This window comes from Sitophilus oryzae, unplaced genomic scaffold, assembly GCF_002938485.1.
Source record: "Sitophilus oryzae breed Bouriz unplaced genomic scaffold, Soryzae_2.0 scaffold_1812_pilon_pilon, whole genome shotgun sequence".
In the NCBI taxonomy this organism is placed as follows: Eukaryota; Metazoa; Arthropoda; class Insecta; order Coleoptera; family Curculionidae; genus Sitophilus; species Sitophilus oryzae.
The window spans coordinates 23,730-46,925 of record NW_022146516.1 but is presented as its reverse complement, the minus strand read 5'-3'; the positions used below and the strand labels follow the sequence as shown (position 1 = coordinate 46,925).

Genomic DNA, 23,196 nt, shown 5'->3' with positions numbered 1-23,196 from the left:
TTTTAAGAGAACAAATCATGTTAGGCTGCAGCCTTACCGGGGAATTTGTTGCCTCGTTGTTTTAACAGAAAAAACCGCCGAATTTCGTATGGCCGAACTAGGGGTTTATTTCATTTAACGTCATTTAGCTATTATGTTCGTCCTTGATTTCCCTTGTTTTCGTGTTTTACCATGTTGTTGTTATTATTATATTATAAAGTTTATGTCGTTTGGGTCATTTTTCATATAGCACCGAATGAAGGTGCGAATCTTAACAAAATGCACCACTGCTCCAATTCTCCCTTGATGTAAGACCATTGGTCGGTAAATGTTTACCCACGCATGAATCCTAGGATGGCGAATGATTGGACTTTTTAATTATCTGAATGGAATGAACTATCCATAATTTCTAAGAAATGAGTTGCCAATTTTGTTAGGGGATCCATCATGAATGCAGTTGGTGTGTAGTTGATGCAGTTGGTGCAGTGGTGCCGCTTATTTTGCTATGAATGTGTGGATTCACCGCCCCATACGATACAGTTTGATAAAACGGATCTGAGACAACAGGGCAACAGTAAAGGGGGTTCAATTTTGTGAGAATGCGATAAGTTTTAGTTTCCATGAAATATCCAGAGGCATTAGGTGTTTGTAAAAATATAATAGGGTACACATAATATTTTCAGTAAAGTTTATAATATTAATTTCTTTCAATGTGCCTACATTTTAGTCATTGTCAATGTAGTATCATTTGTTAAAACATGCTAATTACAATAAGCGAAATCAGTTCTTGGCACCAAATTTTATTATAATTTTACTGGTTTTGCATTAGTAGTGGCTGTTTCTACTATTCCTAGAGAGGGGCATAGAGTTGAGGGTAATGGCGGCAAGACGTGCGAGAATCTCGACCAATCAGATTGGTTGAATCCAGGATGCCATGATGAATTTTGTCAGCGTTGCCAGCTTGCCCTAAGCGGACGTTATTTTAAATACTTTTACCTTTTATAATAGGGAGAAAATGGGAGGAATTAGGTTGATTCAATGTATTAGAACAACGTCAAGATATTAGCATATATATAATGATGTATGTTGACTAATCATATTCAGCTTATAGGTAATATTTAGACGCTTTGTTTTTCATTAACAACGTCAAACTTTTTTGCCAGATTCCTCTTGCTGTTTAAGATCCGTTTGTCAGATAATAGATAGAGACGCTGGAGCGGCATATTTCCATAGCCAGCTCGATTCGTGGGATTCTACAATATGCGGGTTTTGGTGTGAGTTAGATCAAAGGCATGGATAGATAAGAATTAAACGGTATTAAAATGAAATTAAAATATATGTTTTGATATTTTGACGTAACCAATTTACCTAACCCAGCCTACTGCTACCTAACCTACTACTACTGATTTTTGGGACTATGCCATCCTAAGCGGCCTAACATGATTTGTTCTCTTAATATCTCCGGTTGGAGATAAGATAAGTTGCGGTTTGCTCTGATATTTTGGAAATTCTGTGCTCTATAGTGTGTAAAGAGAAATGTAGCCTCCTATTTCATTTTTACGCAGCGCAATATCAAACAACCCTATTTCACGAAAAAATTGTGAAGCAAAGTATGCTGAGTCTTCAGGAAGAAAATCTCTTTCAAACAAGCCCTAGTTTGTTTAGTTCATAAACTAGGCCTGGAGTTAACTTTAATTTTGTAAAGCCTTGGGGTTTAACCTTCTACCTTTTATTTTATTTTTTTTTTTTTTTTTTTTTTTTAAAAAAATACCAATTTCTCGATGATTACAATAGTAATATTTAATATACCTGTTCACCTGCATATTTTTGAGAAAAACCCTGTTTCTTATTGGCTATTAGAGAAACGCCCCCTAGGCATTTCTCGAACTTGAAAATAATTAACAGCAGCGGTTTCTCTTAGTCTATTGTTATTACTTATTATTAGAATTTTTTTCCCAAAGATATGATAAGTAGTTTCTGAGATATAGCCGCCGTCCATTGTGGTTTTTCCATGCATAAAAGCCATATGATTAGCATTAAAAATTTTAAAATTTTCAGAATTTTGTTAACAAAAGTTTCACTAGATGTTAGTAGATTTCCTGACCAAAATATGTACACCATAAATCCACTTTTGATAAATTAATGTATTCCAAAATAATTTTATACGGTTAGAAAGCACAAATTGTACATTGTTAGCCAGTTTTCATTAATGTATTCATAATCATATATTGAAATAAATTTAGTTGGTCTAAGTCAGGTTTTGGGTCACGCGACCAGCAGCGCACCCGATCTGGCGTTACCACTATAGGTGCTTTTGGTTTGGGCAGCGCAGCGAAACAAATGTTTTATGGCAATCAAATTCAGTCTTCAAAAATTCCAAAAATCTTTCAAAATCTAAACCGCTCTCATTGAGAAAATTCCGAAAAGTGTTCAGCGTTCATTTTCAAAGTATTTATTGCTATTTTGTGAGTTTAAAGGTTTATTTACTCAAACCCATGAGAATTGTGAAAAAATGGCATTAAAAACTTAAGAAAAAACTGTGCTGTGAACTGCTGGGCTTGCAAAAATAATCGTGGATCGTGGCATAACGTCGGTTCCAATGTTCCATAGGTATTTCATACACGATACTTACACCATTATATATCAAATGAGTTTCTTGTGTACCTTTGTATTTTGTTGCAAAATTAAAAAGGAAATAATAATAAATTTGGATAAACATTTTTGGCGATATAATTTCAGAAAAAGCCGAACCACTCTGAAAATTTTCAAAAGTTTGGGTCGCGACCGTTGCAAGAATAGCGCCAAATAGTGTTTGCATTGATATTCGCCATAGGGCGCCATTCAACTTGTTTATCTATGGCCTTAATCTTATTTCCATTGTGGCGCTTTTTGCGTTTTCATTTATCGGTCAGCACCATACAATAAAAGATATAGAGTCGCCCGATGAAAGTTAATTTTAAGTTTGTGCAGTTCATCTATTTTTAATTGGACTTTTTGTGTCTCACAATAAAAATGAATAGAATGCGTTTGGTGTGTGGAAGTTCATGCCATAAAGTTCCTCAGATTATCCTTTTATGACATTAGTATTGAATCTTGGTTTTAACTTTGTACATACTTTCTGGTTAGATTTCCTAGGAATATTTATATTCGTTCAGAGTGGCTAAGTGTATTTTTATAATTTATTTTGTGACAGTAAACGTTTCAATTTACTGTTCACATATATGCATTAAAAAATCCTAAAAAATTAAACGCGTTTCGTAATATGAAAAAATTCGTTTTCATTCTTCCAGTTATTAATTAAATTTAATTCTTTTTTTTTTTTTTTTTAGAATTTTTTGGGAGGGGAGTTAATCACCGCGACCTTATGGGAACTGTTCCATATTGGTTCGCTCATTACTTTTAGTCGCCAGACTTTAGAAGGCTAACCTCAGGACAGCTCCGCGATAGCTCTCATCCTCGACATCAGACGTACCAGGGTTCATGGCACGAATGGTCGTCGTCTCGGCACACTCAATGATAAGGGTGAATTTCTGGTGTTTCCCATTTTTCCCACAAGTTCTCACAATTAATTATTTAGTTCAATGCTACATAAATAGTAATAATAGTTATCAAGGAAAATGTGATGCTGTGGCGAAATAGGCGTTGATAAAATTAACAACAGCCATGTATCCAGAATGAAATAAATTGATATAGTACAAATAAAACGCCTTTTGATTTGCTTCAGGACTTCAATTTTCTTTCAAAACTGAAATTTGAATGGTATAAACAGGATTAACTACACTCACCAGCAAAAAAACCGTTCACTAAAAACTAGTCCCAATTAATTTCAGAGTTGGATTTGCTCGAACTTTGTGACACCCTGTGGGGTGCAGCAGCTATAGTAGCTATCGCTAAATCAGTTCACATTCTCATCTTTTGAACATTTTGTTTTTGATAAATTTATCTCTGTTGATGAATAAAATGGGCCAGAATATGACCGACGGTTGCAGGCTGAAGAACTTGATGCTCGGCGATAATGCGAGTAGCTGAGGTCCTGGCAGGCCTCACTTGCGAACCAACGTTTTTAAGTCTTCATTTAACTCTCTACTGACGGCAGCAAGGTTCTAGGCACGGCTTGTAGCAGATGTTGATTCTGGAATGCTGTAATTCTACGATTTCGTGAAGTATTCAGGATAATAAAGTGGTCGTCAATTGCGTTTGTCTTCCGTTTTCTTTCGGAACCCACTCGCCTGGTGAAATTTCTCGGTTCCATATACCGATTCCAGGCATCCTGGACTGTTGTTCGAGGGTATCGGACACATAACGTTGACTTCGACCGTCCTCAATTAAAGCCACAATACGAGCAACATCCGTCACAGATATCATCTTTTAATTTGACAACCGTTGTTGTCATATTGCAAATACTCATAAATCCGTTTTCGCCTACATATGCGAAACAGCAATACTGCGAAATCGCCTTGAACATAAAACTTTTTGCCTGCAAAGCATTTTTCCGAGACGTTCGTTTTAAAGCAGCGTATCTCCAATACAAACAGAGATAATGTCGTGATTAAAAAAAATAAAATGCTCACAAAAGATAAGGGTACAATGTGATTTGATTTAGCAATAGCTATTACAGCTGCTTCACCCTACAGGGTGTTACAAAGTTCGAGCAAAAAACTTCGTCTTATTTTTGTGCCCTGTATATGCTCAAAATAAATTCGGAATAAAAATTTCTGACGTAGCATCTGTTTAGAAGGAATTAATTTATAATTAAAAAAAATCATCAAAATCTAATGAGTGGTTCGCGAGAAATCCGACTTTGAAATTGGGACTAGTTTTTAGTGGCCGGTTTTTGTTTGCCGGTGAGTTTATTTTAGAACAAGCAACATTTTTTATGAAGAATGCATTTTTCTCAAAATGCCAATAATAAAAAAGTTTTCCTCTTGTAAAGACAATCCGGGACATACTGTAGTGTTAATTTCAGTAAAGTATGAAAAAACTCTGCTTATTTTTTATCTGATTTTAGCCTGGTCTACCAGACAGAGCAGAGTATCTAGATCATACAATCAGAGTTGCATTCAATGTTTTGAGACTGTGTGCAATAGAAGATCTTGCCGTATCAATGAAATTGGGTCATCTTTGGAGCCCTGAAGTGAGCTCATCTCTAATGTGGTTTATGAAAAGATGGTATCGTACTTATTTATTAATACCTCTTGACAACTATTTCAATGAAGTAAGTTTTATTTTGTTGTTAAAAGCAGTGGCGGCTCGTGACCTGTGGGACTGGGTCGGCGACAAGTTTTTAGTTGCATCTATTTGCCCCCCCCCCCCTAAATTTACATAATACCCTAACCCAGTTCGTAAATATATGTTAACTCTGGGTTAAAAACATAGCTCAAGAATATTTAGGACAAAACTAAACCAAAAATAGCAGCGTTCAACGTAATGACATAATAATTGACATAATGTACAAGTATAAGTTTTTTTTATCTCCTCAGATGCTAATTTTTAAGTACTTTGATAAATAAGATAGATAATAGTACCATAGAGTACATCATAGGATTTTATTTTATTTTATTGATTTATGCAAACTTAAAAATTCGTAAGTATATAGACAATTAAATTTACAAAGAAAAACAGATTCTCTTATTCATATACTTACCTATATATTTCGAGACTAATAAAAAAATGAAAGAATAATTATGTTGTATACAGGGTGGGCCACTGAAAACTTACAATGGCTATAATTTCTAAACCAAAAAAGATATCAAAAAATATAAAAAATATCGTTTCTATAATATCGAGGGGGAATACATATGACGTATTTTTTGAACCACACCGACCTACCCCTTAAGGCGGGTGTTGCCATTTAAGTCTTTATGGCAACACCCTACTTATGGCGCCTTTTTGGAAAGCCCATGAAAAATGCTAAACGATGATCATAAAGTTTTTAGGGTGAAATTGAAAAACTACCCCTTACACGAAAAATTAGGTGGACATTAATGAGAAAAGTTATGCTAAAAAGAAATTTTTTCAGCATAAGTTACAAATTGGAACCCAGCTAAATGAGGTTTTTTTCAAACTACCCCAACCCACCCCTAGGTGCCACCCCTAGGTGCCACCCCCTCACTTCTAACCTCAAGATAGCGATACCCCACTTGTGACACCTCTTTGGAAAGCGTATAAAAAATGCTGAACGACTGTCAGAAGAACGAAAAAAATAGAGCCTAAAAATAAAACAAAAATGTCAAAACGTGTGAAAATCAATAGAATGAATTATTTTTGTATCCATGAACCATTGCGAAAAAAAAAGCTGGTACAAAAGAAATTTATTATAACTCTTAATGAGACCTCATACACTTTCAGCCAGATGGGCCCCTTCTGTTATTCCATTGTCACAAGGCAGGTGGTTGGATAAATATTATCAAGGCATTATGGATTGAAGGGGTCTAATCCAGTGGCCGCCAAGGTCACCTGATCTCACCTCCTTTAGACTTTTCCTTGTGGGAGTTACTAAATCCATAGTCTACAAGACAAAACCAGGTTCGTTGCAATAATTGCGGCAGAGGGAGAACTGAAGCATGTCAGGAAATATTCCGAGAGACTTTCCAAAAAGTGAGAGAAGAATTTGAAAATCGTTTGTATTTTGTATGGAACAAAACGGCTGTCATTTTGAGCAATTATTAAAATAAATTATCATTTAAATTTCTTTCAAATTGCCACACACCTACATTTCTTGTGACTAACCAGTAATTAAGTTAGAAGTCTGTATGACCATCATTTAGCAATTTCAATTAGCTTTCAAAAGAAGTGTCAAGTGGGGTATCGCTATCTTGAGATTGCAGAAGTCAGGGGATGCCACCTAAGGTTGGGGAATTGATTTGAAAAAATACTTCATTGCGTTATTTAGCTGGTTCCCAATTTGTAACTTATGCTGAAAAAAATCACTTTTTTATTAATGTCCACCTAATTGTTCTTGAAAACAGTTTTTCAATTTTACCCCAAAAACTTTATGATCATCATTTAGCATTTTTCATGTAGCTTTCAAAAGACGCCACAAGGTGAGATGTTGCCATTTAAAGATTTTGTAAGTGTACCCAGGGGTGCCTCCTAAGGGGGTGGGTCAGGGGTGGTTCAAAAAATACATCGTCCTTCTTCCCCTCGATATTATAGAAACAGTATTTTGATTTTTTGATATCTTTTTTGGTTTAAAAATTATAGCCATTTAAGTTTTCAGTGGCCCACCCTGTATATTAAATTGATGAGTGGATCTCTTAATAAAGAAAAGTTATTTATTATTATATCAGTAAAATCATTAGATTGTTGAAGGGCTGTGAAAATATCTATTTAGAATGAAAGTAAGGCAAGTGACGATATGTGTAAACGTTTATTTTTCATGGAATTTCTACTGTAAATTTTAATGTATTTCAAACATGAAAAATGTCTCTTAACCCAATTATTTGTATGTTGTTCAGTAAGTAACAATCAAAACAAACCATTTGCAACTCTCTGGAAATGTATTTCCAGGATCATTCTTAAATTATTTTATAATCGAATTATCATATTGTTACGGATTCCGTGGGTCCACTATTTAAACTCACGATAAAATACTTAACGAATTTATTTGTCTCACTCTGTACACACAACTTATACTATTTACAACACAATTTATGCAACTACTAGTACTCTAACGGTATTTCGCGGTATTAGCAAACTTCAGACTTCAGACTATCTTCAGACTGCTCCAACTGTCAAAGCGCGGGCCTTATATACCCCCTGGCGATGGTTTCTGGAATTTTCTAAAGAATTCTGTAATTTTCTTTTACTTTCTGTCGAATTCGCCAGGTTCCTCAATGCACCGTTGCGGTTATGCAACCAGTAATACACCTTGACCTTAACAATATCTATAATTAATACCTGCAATTTGTTCATTAATTTATGTTGGTCAAAAACATTGCGGTAAAAGTTTATTAAATCAGATATTAAATGCTTTGGAAATTTTTTATAGGATTCTTTAAATTTCTGTAAATCAGCAATAGATAAATAAAATTAATTGAGGCATATTTGCAAACCTTATTTCTAAATGTATAACAATGTTATCTAATATTTCATCAAATTCGCCAAGACGTTTTTTTGATTTTAAATCAGATATTAAATGCTTTGGAAATTTTTTATAGGATTCTTTAAATTTCTGTAAATCAGCAATAGATAAATAAAATTAATTGAGGCATATCTGCAAACCTTATTTCTAAATGTATAACAATGTTATCTAATATTTCATCAAATTCGCCAAGAAGTTTTTTTGATTTCCCCCCTTTTATTAACATATCGAATTGAAATAGCACGCTGAGACTTTTCTGTACGGTCTGCTTGGACGGAATAAAACAACGCCCTTTTTATTTCAGATTCTATTAGTTCTGTGGCGTGTTCTGAAATACAACCGGTTATATCATTTTGAATATAGTTTTGAACAAGCCCGAAAAATGTTTCTAATTTCCTGTAAATGTTTTTTGACTCTCCATATAAAAGTTTTAAATATTACGTATAGTGAATTATATGAAATATCGGGACGAAATATCCCTTTAACTTCTAAGCCTACCGAGCTCCCCCGACTTAATTAATGCAAAGTGCAAAGGCGACCGGAGATTTCGCCTAAGCTCCGCCTTAATACGATACAACTCAGACTTACGTCGCGTCGCTACCGCACGATAAGCTAGACAGGGACAGAAGCATACAGAAGACTGCCCTACGTCGTGCATCGACTCTGATAACAGGCGGTGTATAGAAATCGCCGAACAAGGGCCTGTGCAATATGCACACAGTCAAAATTATTTTGTTTTTGTACGCCCGCGGTAGTGATTATTTTAATATACAGGACCACAAAAAATAAATTAATGATGATTATTACAACACTACCGTGTATTAACAGTATTTTTGTGTATTTCAACATTAATAGTAAATTGACAAAATTGTAGGGTAGGCGCCGCCTACCTTGCCTACCCTGACGAGCCGCCACTGGTTAAAAGGTAATAACTGCTACAAAATTTATTTATGTTTCAGGTTGGTTATGTATTTTGGTCTTGTTTAGAGAAAGATAGTGATTGTACCCAAATACAAATAGAGTTTATCATAAACAAAATTGCAGCTAATTTATACAATTTCCAATCAGAACCAGTAGTTTTGAAAGATACAGTTGCAGTTTTTAGTGATGCAATTTGTACGAAGCGAAAGTATGTATGCAGGGTGGCCCATCGAAAACGTTCCGCAAGGCATAACGACCAGGGTAATTTTTTTTCAGAAAATTCAAAAACACGTCAATTTTGTTTGTGAGGGGACAACTTTTGCCCCAAAAATAAATGCAAAATCTTCAACCCTCTAAGCGGGAGTATCATCCCCCAATTTTTTTCCCCTTCGTTTTTGAAAATCGGTCGAGTCATTGAGAAAATATGAAGTATTAAAATTTGAAAAGTTTATTTAAACATTTATCAGAGTAAATGATAAGGATAAATTCCTTCGACCATTTTGCTGTTTTTTCTTATTATTTCTAGATGTTTACGCATTTTTCACTTGCCACAAGGTTGAACGATCAGGTACGGTAGTTGCTAGATTAGATAGTTAGTAGCAAAATTTTGCGAAACTGGGTCCGTTATGAATAAAAAAATGCAGAGGGAAAATCCTATATGGTAAATGAAGCTATGGAGGTATTCGTATTGGGCCAAGTTGCCATGGATAGTACGCTGAATACAAGAAAATTAGCCAATGAGACCGGCGTGAATCGTACAAGTGTCCAAAAGATATTAAAAAAACACAAGTTCCACCCGTACAAACTTCAGTTGGTACAAGAACTGAACGAAGACGATTTTGATCGTCGCTTGCAATTTTGTGAAGCTATGAGTGAACGAGTGGCGAATGATAATAATTTCCTATTTAATGTGTGTTTTTCGGATGAGTGTACTTTCTTTTTGAACGGTGTAGTTAATCGGCACAACTGTCGGTACTGGGCTGAGGACAACCCCAGGGTTTTTCACGAGGTGCACATACAAAACCCTCAGAAATTGAACGTGTGGGCTGGTATTTTTGGAAATTCTATTGTGAGTCAGTTTAACGATATTGAGAAGAACTTCAACGCACAAGTCACCGAACAGCTATCTAGTAACTAACGCACCTGATCGTTCAACCTTGTGGCAAGTGAAAAAATGCGTAAATATCTAGAAGTAATAAGAAAAAAACCTCAAATTGGTCGAAGGAATTTATCCTTATCATTTTCTCTGATAAATGTTTAATAAACTTTTCAAATTTCAATCCTTCATATTTTCTCAATGACTCGACCGATTTTCAAAAACGAAGCGGGAAAATATAGAGAATAGAAAGCCCTTTTCATTGCGGTACAACTGGGCCCCCCTTCCCATTTGAAAAAAGTTGTCCCCCTCACAAACAAAATTGACGTGTTTTTGGATTTTTTGAAAAAAAAATACCCTAGCCGTTAAGCCTTGCGGAACGTTTTCGATGGGGCCCCCTGTATATTCGATACCAAATAAACTTTTAGTTACGTAATCGACTGCGCGATTTTTAAATCCATTGTTGCCAACCATGGACATCTTCGGTCCCGGGCTGACTAACTAGAATTTAAATTTCCCGCTGGGATTCAGGATTCCTTTTGACCCTTTAGTTTTGTTATTACGAGTTTTTGGTTTAAATAAATTATGTTATGTTATTTTAAGCTTAAAAATTTTTTCTAGCAGACCTTGTAGTCCAACATTGATCTTTTTAGAACCTCTTTTAGTGTATAAAATAACCGTAAAAAACTCATCTCAACTTTATTAGAATATTTTGAACGGGAAAGCGGTAATAATGACCGTTTATATCTCTTAAGCGCGTTAAGGAGGTCATTTTTGTTGATGTAAATAATAACTGTTTATATAATTATAACTAATTTTATTTTTGTTAAGATATTTTGACTAAAAGAACATATGTAAAAGTGGGCAACGTTGTGTCCGTCAAGCTTAATCACGTGACTAAAAGTTTATTTATTATGTACTATATCATATCTAAGTACCGGGTGTCCCACTAAGAATAGCTCTCGGCTGTATCTCGGAAAGTATTAGCCGTAGGGTTTAGGGAAAAAAATATTTATTGCTATTTATATATTATTGTTTGAGTTGTTGTTATTACTTGTTATTTATATATTATTGTTATTATTATATATTTATTATTAGTTTATATTAACTAAAGGGGCTATGAGAAATTGCTGGAAATTATTTTCAAGTTTCTAGAACGACCGCTAGGGGGCGCAACTGCAACAAAAAATATTAAAATAGAGTTTTTACACAATTTTGCCTAGATAAGGTGTACTATAAGTAATAGCTTCACAATCTTCACTAAATTTTGAATATTTTTTGTTAGAGCCATTTTCCCCTATCTACCAAAATAAAGTTTTGGGGGAAGGTTAGATCTGTTTTTATTTAAATATTAATAACTCTGGACTGGATGATCGGAATCCAACAAGCGAGGGCTCGTTTAAAAGAGCGTTGCTTACTCTATATTGTACCATATAAACAATAATATGCCTTTATTATTTGAAATAGTTGAAGTTGTTGGCATTTTGAAAAAGCAATTAAAAGATAAAAAACGCTGATAAGACTAACAAAATGTTGATCTAATAACAATTTAACGTTTATACTATTACATCAAAAGCAATTTTTTCCAAAGCCTACCATGACTTCACTGAATTATCGTTTCTTGTTCACTGTTATTAATATCTTAAATTATTAGATATTAATACCTCTGGTATTATGGTATTCTGGTATTTCGTCGATTTTAAAATAAACTAACTGTTTCTATCTTATTTTTTGTTAGAATGGGCATAATTAAGAGGGCACGAGATATCGTGTTGTAAAAATAAAGTAATTAAGGACTTATTTTTTGGTATTTATTATAATTTTGCTAAAATCTTCGGTATGAAAGAAGATATCAAAATGCGGTTTTCGCTGACTTTTTAAGCTTTTGCTACTCTTTACTATCAACTAAAATTACATATACTATTGCATTTAATTTTTTTGAAAAAAACGCGCAATGTTTGTTAAGTTGTAAGACAACGCCCTCTAGCGTCTACGTTCAAAAGCTTATTATTATTGTTTATATGGTACAATATAGAGTAAGAAACGCTCTTTTAAACGAGCCCTCGCTTGTTGGATTCCGATCATCCAGTCCAGAATTATTAATATTTAAATAAAAACAGATCTAACCTTCCCCAACCAATTTATTTTGGTAGATAGGGGAAAATGGATTTAACAAAAAATATTCAAAATTTACTGAAGATTATGAAACTAGTACTTATAGTACACCTTATGTAGGCAAAATTGTGTAAAAACTCCATTTTCTTATTTTTTATTGCAGTTGCGCCCCCTAGCGGTCGTTCTACAAACTTGAAAACAATTTCCAGCAATTTCCCATAGCCTCTTTAGTTATAAATATTTTTTTTCCGCAGCCCCTACGGCTAATACTTTCCGAGATACAGCCGAGTGCTATTCTTAGTGGGATGCCCTGTACATAAATATTATAACTTGTATTTTAGGGTTCCGTATATAATAAAAACAGAAGCAATGGCCAAGCTGATAAGTCTAGCGGAAAACCTACAGCCTGGAAGTTTACCCTCAGAGGTTTTAAGGGGTCTTTACAAGGGTTTTGTTTCAGCTGGTATGTCAATAGATTATTTTCTATTTTACAGGGTGTGCCAAAAAGTTTGCGTCAAATGGGGAAAATATCGAGTTATTGAAAAAAAGTTTACGGCGGAATTCTTCAGCCCGTACTGTCAACATATTTTTTTGACGGCAAATTGAAAAAAAGAACTATTTACATATATGAAATCTCAGTGGCGTGCGTATAATGTAGGCAAAAAGGCGTTGCCTACCCTACTCATTAATTTTTGTTTTCATCCTCATCACATTATGATTAATTTCACTCATGATTACTCCAAAGAATATTCGAAATAAGCATTTTTATTCTAGAGTTTACATAAGATATAATTAGATTATTTTCGGCTTCTGCGTTGTCGCACAATTATTCACAATTATTACATTATACAGGGTGTCCCAGAAATATGTGCAAATATTTTAAGGGGTGGTAGATCTGACCAAAAGAGACATATTTTCTCTTTTTATCACTTTATCACTTGACCTAAAACTGCAAATCTACACTTAACACTTTATTTCACTACGATTCTTGACAATACTACAAAATATCCACGTGTATTGGGCACAAAATACATTCATATATCATCTAAATTATTTACGATTATTTCTTGACATCTCTCACTCTTGTTTTTGTGAACAAACACCAAAATAATTGATATTTCTATTTCAATAATAAAAGGATTTTTACAGGCTTACCTTACATTTGCCCATACTAAAAACTAAAAAGTTTTGTCAGAGGTTTACTGTTTTGAGTGAAATCTCAAATAAATTGTATAACCTAACCAGCTGATTTGAAACTGACTTATGCAGGCAGCTCTGTATACAGACCGGACCACCGTAGTAGTAACATAGGCAGAACCGGACGAATTAGCGTATACCCGTCCGCCGTATGAAAAGCAGGCGAAAAAATGCGATAAAATGAAAATAGGTAGATATGTGATAAGAATGTTTCAGAAATTGTATTTATTCGTATTTTAATAGCCAAAACGAATACATAGATTCTCGCGACAGTTCTCGTGTAAAATGTATTTTTTAAATAAAAGAATGGATGTTTACGAAATTCGTGAGATATTTCAAATTGTAAAATTGTATTTCCAAAATAGGTCTTACAAAAAAATTTTCCACAAACTTTTGTAAACAGGCCAATTCCATCGTTACCTACTATATCAAGAGTTATTAATAATTTTGAAACACATGGGTGCGTCTCCACACAAAAACACAAAAAGCCTGATGTGTTGATTAATGAAGAACAGGAGTTAAAGCAAGTGTTCATTTTTGTGCTACCGCGGATCAAAATCCCACGTTTGCAAGTAATCAAATTGCTGAGGTAACAGATTCTTCACTTTAGTACGGTTAAAGCTGGATTTATAAACTCGGTTCAGTTGCCGTTCAAAATGTTCAACGCTATGAAATGAACGCGCGCATTTATAAAGCCAGTTGGTCGAAAAGTTGGCAGTTCGTTTTACGTTCAGCGGAGTTCATAGATGGTCAATGTTTATGTCGGCAGTTGCGGGCAGTTGGCGACCGCTGGCGACGTTCGGCGACAGCCAATGAATAAGCACCTGTCGATCACGTGAAGTACAGTACGCCGATGCATTGGAAAATGACCCTTATTGTTGTTTCATTATTTCTGTTAATGTAATGTTTATATTTTGCGTAATCGTGGATTACTATGTTTGAACTTTGACAAATACCAAAAGTATTTTTAAATCGAAAGAAAAACGTTCGAAATTTTCACAATTCCAAACCTAACCTACAACCGAAACTGACAGTTTATAAATGCAAAAATATTGAACCTCAACTGCCGCGAACATCCAACTGCAACTGAACCTCAACTCAACGCCAACTTCCGAGTTTATAAATCCAGCTTAGAAGAGTCCTTAAAAAGAACGGATACCGATCGTATAATTAGTGGACATAGAACTATTTTGTGGCTCACTAGATCACCAGATCTTTCTCCCAATGATTTCTTTTTGTGGGGTTATGTAAAATCCAAAGTGTATGGTCATAAATAAGGCTAATAATCTGGATGAGCTTCAAGTAAAAATACGAGAGGCTTTCCAAACTACTAGCCCTAATATGTTAGCCAATGTCAGACGGGGATTTTACGACCGCCTAGGCTTCTGTCTAGCACAAGAAGGTGGTCTTTTTGAACACTTGTTATAACTTTTTTTGTATTTAGAGTAATATTTTAGTTTTTTTGGGTTTAGAGAATTCATTTATTTTTAGTTTTGGCTTGTAAACACACTTAAATAATAAATATTTAAGTATTTTAATTTTAAATGTTACCTTAAGTGAAGGTAAACACTTAAAAATGAAAATAATAACCGACCGACCCGTCTAAGCACAACTGCAACTGCGTACTGCCTGACCAGCCGACTAGCCGGCAGTGACTCTCGAGTACGAACGCAAAACGGGTAAACGTGAATTCGTCCGGCAACTTGCTATGTTACTAGTAGCCTGGTCTTCTCTGTATAAACCCATCCATAGTAAGCTTAAAAAATATTAGAAACTTTTAGTTAAATAAATGGATTGGTATGGACGTTATCTGCTTTTTTTTTCTTTCATCGTCTGTCGAAATCTTACCTGAGAAAAAAAAATAGAGTATAATCCTAAAATTCCCCATATGTTGCGAACTTTTTGACACACCCTATATATAGATTTACAAATATATATCTTGTAGGGGTATATATAACAAGCTCTTCAGAGAAAAATAAGTATTATGAAACTATATTAAATCCATTGAGATTACGATTCAAAAACATTATTACACAAGAAAATTTTGCCAAGGTGTGTCAAGATGATCAAGTACAAAAGATCGTGATTGATTTACTCGAATGCCTTATAGGCATAGCTAAGGGTAATAGTAAGAAAAATCCAGAGATTTTTTTTTATTAAATTGGTTTTTATTTTATACTAGGTTCCCAAATGGCGTCAGTGGATACTTTGTTTGACTTTCTTTCCCCTATTTTGGCAGAACTTCCAGTATTTCTAACATTTTACAAAGACTATCAAGTTATAGTACAATTAATTTTAGAGTTATTTGGACAGTGCGCTAAATATATGTTGTGCTATCTACGGCCTCTGGACAGTAAAAAGTGAGTAATTTTAATACTTTAAAAAAAATGTTGGGTTTTTGCTGAATATTTCAGTTGAACTATAATCCCAGCTTATTGAATACCTAACTATAGCGGAAAACGTTTTTTGTTTCCTTTTTTGACATTTGACGTCTTCCGTAATGAGACCCATGTCAAGCAAAGCGTCAAATGTCAAAACTGCAAATAATTGTAGGCCAGGGGTGGATGGGCCATATGGGAAAACGGGAAAATTCCCGGTGGGCCGGTGGGCCGGTCCCGATCAGAGCTCAAAAAAGATTGGATTAGCAAAAATTAAATAGTTAATCTTCTAACTAAAGTGACGTAAGATCCTTAGTGGCTCCATAACTAACTAATCAATTTGCATCAGTATAATTTATTATTTAATTATTGTAAATGTCTTTCTCTGGGACACTTATAATTTTAATAATCATCTGTTTGTTCGGTTTGAAAATTTTTATTATACAAAGAGTCTATAAGTGCAAATATTTTCAGGGCTGGTAGATCTCAATAAAATAAACATAATATAATAATATTCTGTTTATCGAGTTTCAAATAGGTCCAATCGAGTTATTAAAGTTTGGAAATTTAAAAAAAAAATGATTTATTTAAAAAAAAATTGAGCCACCTCAATTTTTCGGTATTAGTGCCGTAATATCAGAGATTAAGAAACTATACCGTGGGGAAAATTGGCGGTGAACAAGAAGTTCTAAACAGTTTTCTAAAATATACAGGAACATTTAAAAGAAAATGCTCGATTGGCATTATCATAAAAGATACCAAATGTAGAAAAGTATAGAGGAAAAGTTTCGTGATAAGAACTATATAATAACCTAAAAAATGCTGCAGTTTTAATGGCGACCGCGGTTCATTCAGTTAAAAACACGTGTACGCGAGGAGGCTGCTGCTGTAGCAGAAAAGAGCGAATTTCTACAATGTGTAAGAAAGTACCAAAAAAATAAATGTAATGTATTTCACAAAGGATTGGGTCAGCTGAACTGAATGAATCAGGAAGTCTTAGAGTTTCTCAAAATCGTGACTCAAAATCGTAACCTATTCAAGATCAAATTACTGTTATCGATAATGGAAATAAAGCAGTAGAACCCTGTAAAACTGAGCCATTTTGTAGTAAAAATTCAGATGTCCAACCCAATATTGGTCTTTACGAAAATTTTGATCAAGACATTTTAATTTTTTTTTAAAACGGAGGCAAAAGAGCTTTTTCGCACGAGCGAAAAACACCCTTACTTATATATTAATAAATAAAATATGTTTCTTCGTTATGGTCATTTTGTTTTTGTGGATTTGGGCCGGTTGCCTATTTTTCCCGGACCGGTTTCCACTTCCCCATCCACCCCTGTTGTAGGCCATGCATTTTAGGTTTTAGATTATTATATTAGGCTAGTTTACTATACAGGGTTGTTCACCACATACGACATGGAGTATTGTAGCTAAACGATTAGATTTTTACAAATTGTAAGTTTTGGGTTAGTTGAAGGTCTATTAGAGCTACAATTTAAAAATATTTTTACAAGATACAGAGTGTCCCAAATTAGTAAAAAATATTATAGTTGTATTTTTTTAAATGGAACACCCTGTATATTATTCTATTTTAGGATTCTACGATTGAAATAAAGGTAAATTTGATTCAGGTTTATCACACTTAAACCTCACCGTTTTTGAAATATTTTCAATTTTATGAAATTGCAGTAAAAATTTTAAGGCTTTATTTCTCTCAGGGTATCAAAGTTTTTAATACTAAATATTTACTGAATATTGTTTATTGATCAGATATTGTCTTCCAATAATAAAAATTGTACTACCTTATATAGAGTGTCCAAAAATTTATATTAAATAATTACTAGCTTTAAACGGCAATAACTTGTTTAATTTAAAGGGAACACCCTATATATTTTACGTGAATCAGATGCACAATGTAATTGTCTATCAAATTGTATTACACCATTTTTTACCCATCTCTTCAAGTTTTCGTAGAAAATGAATTTGCTTATAATTTAGATTCTTTCTCATTTATCACTATACCAATGGAATATTGACATTTCAGATTTTTTTATAGCACCATAATATGTACAAAAATGTACAGGTGGTAAATATTGCAAGCCCATTGGCATACAAAAAAACTATTTAAATCTTTGTAAAAGAGTATACCAATTAAATATACCACCATTATTTCCTACCAAAAACACTAAAAATTAGTTAATTACGTACTTTTAAATTGTTTTAATTAATAAATTATTCTAAATAAATGTGGATTTGGCTCAGAAATCAATATAATAATAAGTTATGAAAAAAATTCGTCTATAAATGAAATAAAATTTATAAGGTGTTACTTTTTACCACACTGTCTAATACACACACAAAATTCAGTTTTTTAGTATTTGGAGCAATTATTACTACAACGTAAACAGTCAATTAATGTAGTTTGAATATTGGGATCATTTTAATTGGTCCTCTTTAACTAAAAATATTTAGAGTTTTTATACAATATTAGTATCTGTACCCTTTGAAAATTTGTTACATCTTTAAAAATAAGCTAAAATGTCAATATTCCATGGGTATAGTGATAAATGGGGTCTAAATTATAAAAAACTTGAAGAGATGGGTAAAAAATGGAATAATACAATTTGATAGACAATTACATTGTGCATCTGATTCACGTAAAATATACAGGGTGTTCCATTTAAATTAAACAAGTTATTGCCGTTTAAAGCTAGTAATTATTTAATATAAATTTTTGGACACTCTGTATAAGGTAGTAAAATTTTTATTATTGCAACACAATATCTGATCAATAAATAATCTTCAGTAAATATTTAGTATTAAAAACTTTGATACCCTTAGAGAAATAAAGCCTTATTTTTTTTACTGCAATTTCATAAAATTGAAAATATTTCAAAAACGGTAAAGTTTAAGTGTGATAAACCTTAATCAAATTTACCTTTATTTCAATCGTATAATAATCGTAGAATAATATACAGGGTGTTCTATTTATAAAAATACAACTGTAATATTTTTTTCTTACTTGGGACACTCTGTATCTTGTAAAAATATTTTTAAATTGTAGCTCTAATAGTCCTTCAACGAACCCAAAACTTACAATTTGTAAAAATCTAATCGTTTAGCTGCAATACTCCGTGTCGTATGTGGTGAACAATCCTGTATTATACTAGGTCTGGACACTATCTCCGTGGTCTGTATTTCAATGCATGCGACAGAAATAAATATAAATGACTGGTTGATAGACAAAATAAAATGCGGCATACAGCGCTTTGTGTTTGATAAGTTTGAGTGAACAATGGTTGACAGATAAGCAATGCTTTAAACGACAGTTGTCTACCGATTGGTTCTCAACTGACGTTTAAAACCGTTTATCTGTCAACCATAACCAACGGTTGTTTGCTCGAAACTGGCTTATAATTTGACAAGAGTTTGACAACTCTCAAAAATCTTAAGTCGAGTTCATACATATCGGCATCCGTTTGTCGTTCATCGTTCCATCAAACCAATAATATTGAAATATGATCTGTCATTTCTGAAATAAACCAATAAAACTGGGTAAAAACCACAAGAGACGACGCCATGACGGATTTATATATTTCATATCAATTAAACTTTTAGTTACGTAATCGAGGGCGCGGTTTTTAAATTCATTGTTGCCAACCATGGACATATTAGGTGCCGTGCTGACTAACTGGAATTTAAAATTTGCGCTGGGGATTCAGGTGGTAGCTCTGCTCTAAAAAATATCCAAATTCCGCATTTATTTATTTGTTTCCTGATATTGTCATTTGTTTTGTATTACGAGTTTTTGTTTAAAAAAAAGTAGTGTTGTGATACTTTAAGCTTAAAAGTAGACGTTGCAGTCTTTTAGTGCGAAGTGTACAAGATAGCGTAATAGCCGTAAAAAACTTATCGCAATTTTATTAGAGTATTTTGAACGGGAAAGCGGACTAGCCCTTTATGTCCCTTAAGTGCTGTTAAGAAGGTGAGTTTTATTGATGTAAATAATAACTGTTTGTTTTCTAAAATATTTTGATTAAAAAGAAAATATATAAAAGTGTCCAACGCTGTGCCGGTCAAGCTAATGACGTGACTAAACGTTTATTTGGTATGAACTGTATATAAACCCATCCATAGTTAACTTAAAAAATATTAGAAACTTTTTTTAGTAAAACAAATGGATTTATATGAACGTCATCCCTTTTTTGTTTGTCATCGTCTGTGGAAATCTTACCTTACAAAAAAAACGGAGTATATAATTAAACTTCTTTATTCCACTTATATAATTTAAGTTAATGTTTAATTATCCTAACGTCTATTATATATTTAGATTATATGAAAGTTCCTTGGCTACAGTACAGGCATATGCAAAATGCAACGGAAACAGACTTTCAACTGAAACGTTTGCGGAAGAAAGCAGCTGTCAAGACTTATCTTTAGTTCTAGATGTCTTCACGTGTATTTTATCAAGAGACTGTATTGAATTGTTTCAAGCTACTAATCAACGGGAGCTGGTGAGAGTAAGTACTGCTTTATTCATAACTGTATGGAGTGTCCCATTTTCGTGTTTTTTGCAGCGTTTCTGGTTTATGAGTACAGAGACAAAGATGCGGTTTACGCATCACACTGCTACTTTTTTATGAAACTAAAGATACCTACTACACACAGATTTGTTCTAGCCCTCTTAGTTCCTGAAATACAGGGCATACTTGAAAATGTTGCATTTTTCAACCTCCTTCATATACCGGTTTTCTTATAAAACTTATTTATCTAAAAGGTGAAAACTGACTCATAGTGTAAAGTAACACAGTGATGTGAAAACCGCATCTTTGTATCTGTACTAACGGGAATAAACGGGAAACCCCATTAATAAAGCACACGAAAATGGGACATCCTGTATAAACTGTATGAATGGATACCTTTGAATAAAAAGATTAAGAAAGGAGTAGAATGCTATTCATGTATTCATGCAAGGTAGACGGACAGAGGGTCCTAGGGTGGGGATGCTTGACAGTTTTGTGTAATGATTCATTTGGCACATTTGAATTTGATTTGAAATTGTGTGGATTTGTCGGTCTCTACTGAACTTATTTTATGTTATTTATTCTTTATTCTACTACTGATAGTTGTTTAAAGGTAGTAAATATAGAAGGAAATTGTGGCAGAACTTAAATTAACAGTGATACTATTGCGATTTATCGAAAAAGACTGTAAAATAGTTGATTGTGTAGCGTGTGGTAGATCTTGGTTAAAAATCGATGGAAATAATGGAATAACTTAGCTAGTAAGTGACTATTCATTTATGAAATTCACTTAAAATTATATATTTTTTCTTGTATTTTTTGCTTTCATTTACTACTTGTCAGAGAATTTACATACCTGTAGTCTATAGTACAATATATAAATACCTTTGAATAAAAAGATTAAGAAAGGAGTAGAATGCTATTCATGTATTCATGCAAGGTAGACGGACAGAGGGTCCTAGGGTGGGGATGCTTGACAGTTTTGTGTAATGATTCATTTGACACATTTGAATTTGATTTGAAATTGTGTGGATTTGTCGGTCTCTACTGAACTTATTTTATGTTATTTATTCTTTATTCTACTACTGATAGTTGTTTAAAGGTAGTAAATATAGAAGGAAATTGTGGCAGAACTTAAATTAACAGTGATACTATTGCGATTTATCGAAAAAGACTGTAAAATAATTGATTGTGTAGCGTGTGGTAGATCTTGGTTAAAAATCGATGGAAATAATGGAATAACTTAGCTAGTAAGTGACTATTCATTTATGAAATTCACTTAAAATTATATATTTTTTCTTGTATTTTTTGCTTTCATTTACTACTTGTCAGAGAATTTACATACGTTAATTTGACTTACCTGCCATAGATAAATGAAACAAGTTTAGATTGAAAGTGCCCATAAGGACAATGTAAACACTGTGGCGCTATTCTTACAACGGTCGCGACCCAAAGCTTTTGAAAATTTCGGAGTGGTCCTGCTTTTTCCGGAATTATATCGCCAAATATTATTTATTCAAATTTATTATTATTTCCTTTTAATTTTATAAATAAATACAGTGTGTTGCATACAAGAAACTTTCTTTTATATAAGGACATGTCGTATGAAATACCTATGAAACATTGAAAACCGACGTTATACCACTATCCACGATGGTTTTGCAGTTTACAGCACAGCTTTTTAAGTTTTTAATGCCACTTTTTTCACAATTATCACGGGTTTGTGTAAATAAAACTTAAATTAAACTCACAAGATAGCAATAATTATTTTGAAAATGGACGCTTTAACACTTTTCGGAATTTTTTCATTTGGAGCGGTTTAGATTTTGAAAGATTTTATATTTTTGAAGATTTTGACTGTGACATGAAATTTGGACAAGTGAAAATTATTTCTGTTTTTTGTTTGCGGTTGTTCTTAGCAACCGCTAGAGCAACACCAGATCGCGTACAACGGTCGCGACCCAAAACAATTTCGCAACCTAAAATTTTGACGGGCATTCTAATCTAAATTTATTTCCTTTATCTATGTTACCTGCTTTAGTAGCGTGTCGGATGTTTGTGTTAATAAATAATTATTATAACTTACCTATTTTTTATTAGAATTGTATATTTTTATCTATGTTACCTGCTTCAGTAGCGTGTCGGATGTTTGTGTTAATAAATAATTATTATAACTTACCTATTTTTATTAGAATTGTATATTTTATAATTCAATTTTAATAACCACCAACATTTATTGATAACGTAAAATAAAACAACAAATTATTGAGCCTACCCCATGTCTACCCTACATCATATTTTTACACGTTTTGAATAAAATTAGAACGGCACTGATAAACCGGAATTTAAGTCGGCCATTCTAGAGTCCCGTCGCAGTCAATGTAAGATTTTGATAATAATATGCTCCTTTCTTATCTTTTCATTCAAAGATAAATACAATGATTTTACAGGTTACAGCTGCAGACGTCGCTCTTTTTGGGCTGAATTTCATTATGCCGTTAATGACACTGGAACTTCTGAAATTTCCGAACTTGTGTGCCCAGTTCTATCATCTTTGGTGCTCATCAACGACATTTATCCCGAAAAGATAGCCAATCTCCCACAGGATATGCTTGCGAGTCTGTTAAAAAACCATTGAACTGGGTTTGACTGATTTTGGTAACGATATTGCCCATACTGCTCTGGATTTCATACATGGTAAATGTTTGTTCACATGTGACAAACCGTTTTATAACATATTAAAACAATAATTGAAAATAATTCGTTATACAAGGTGTCCCAGGCTGAGCATACATTAGAAGTTTCTAAGAGAACTACAATATCTAGATCGGAGATTTTTGCACGTCATTGTTTCACAATGAGATCTATTGATTAAAAATAGTTTCAATATGGCGGCACTTCCGG

The 23,196-nt window shown here is 33.4% G+C and overlaps 1 protein-coding gene across 1 annotated transcript in view; it reads left to right on the top strand.

The window, feature by feature from the left end:
* LOC115883124 (exportin-4-like) overlaps positions 1-22,883 on the top strand; it is a 28,350-nt gene extending 5,467 nt beyond the window's left edge. Inside the window, exons 3-9 of the mRNA XM_030901434.1 lie at positions 4,988-5,194; positions 9,022-9,191; positions 12,536-12,657; positions 15,337-15,513; positions 15,574-15,751; positions 20,100-20,289; positions 22,743-22,883. Coding sequence (XP_030757294.1) covers positions 4,988-5,194; positions 9,022-9,191; positions 12,536-12,657; positions 15,337-15,513; positions 15,574-15,751; positions 20,100-20,289; positions 22,743-22,883 — 1,185 coding nt within the window. The remainder of the gene's footprint in view (positions 1-4,987; positions 5,195-9,021; positions 9,192-12,535; positions 12,658-15,336; positions 15,514-15,573; positions 15,752-20,099; positions 20,290-22,742) is intronic.
* The last annotated feature ends 313 nt before the right edge of the window (positions 22,884-23,196 follow it).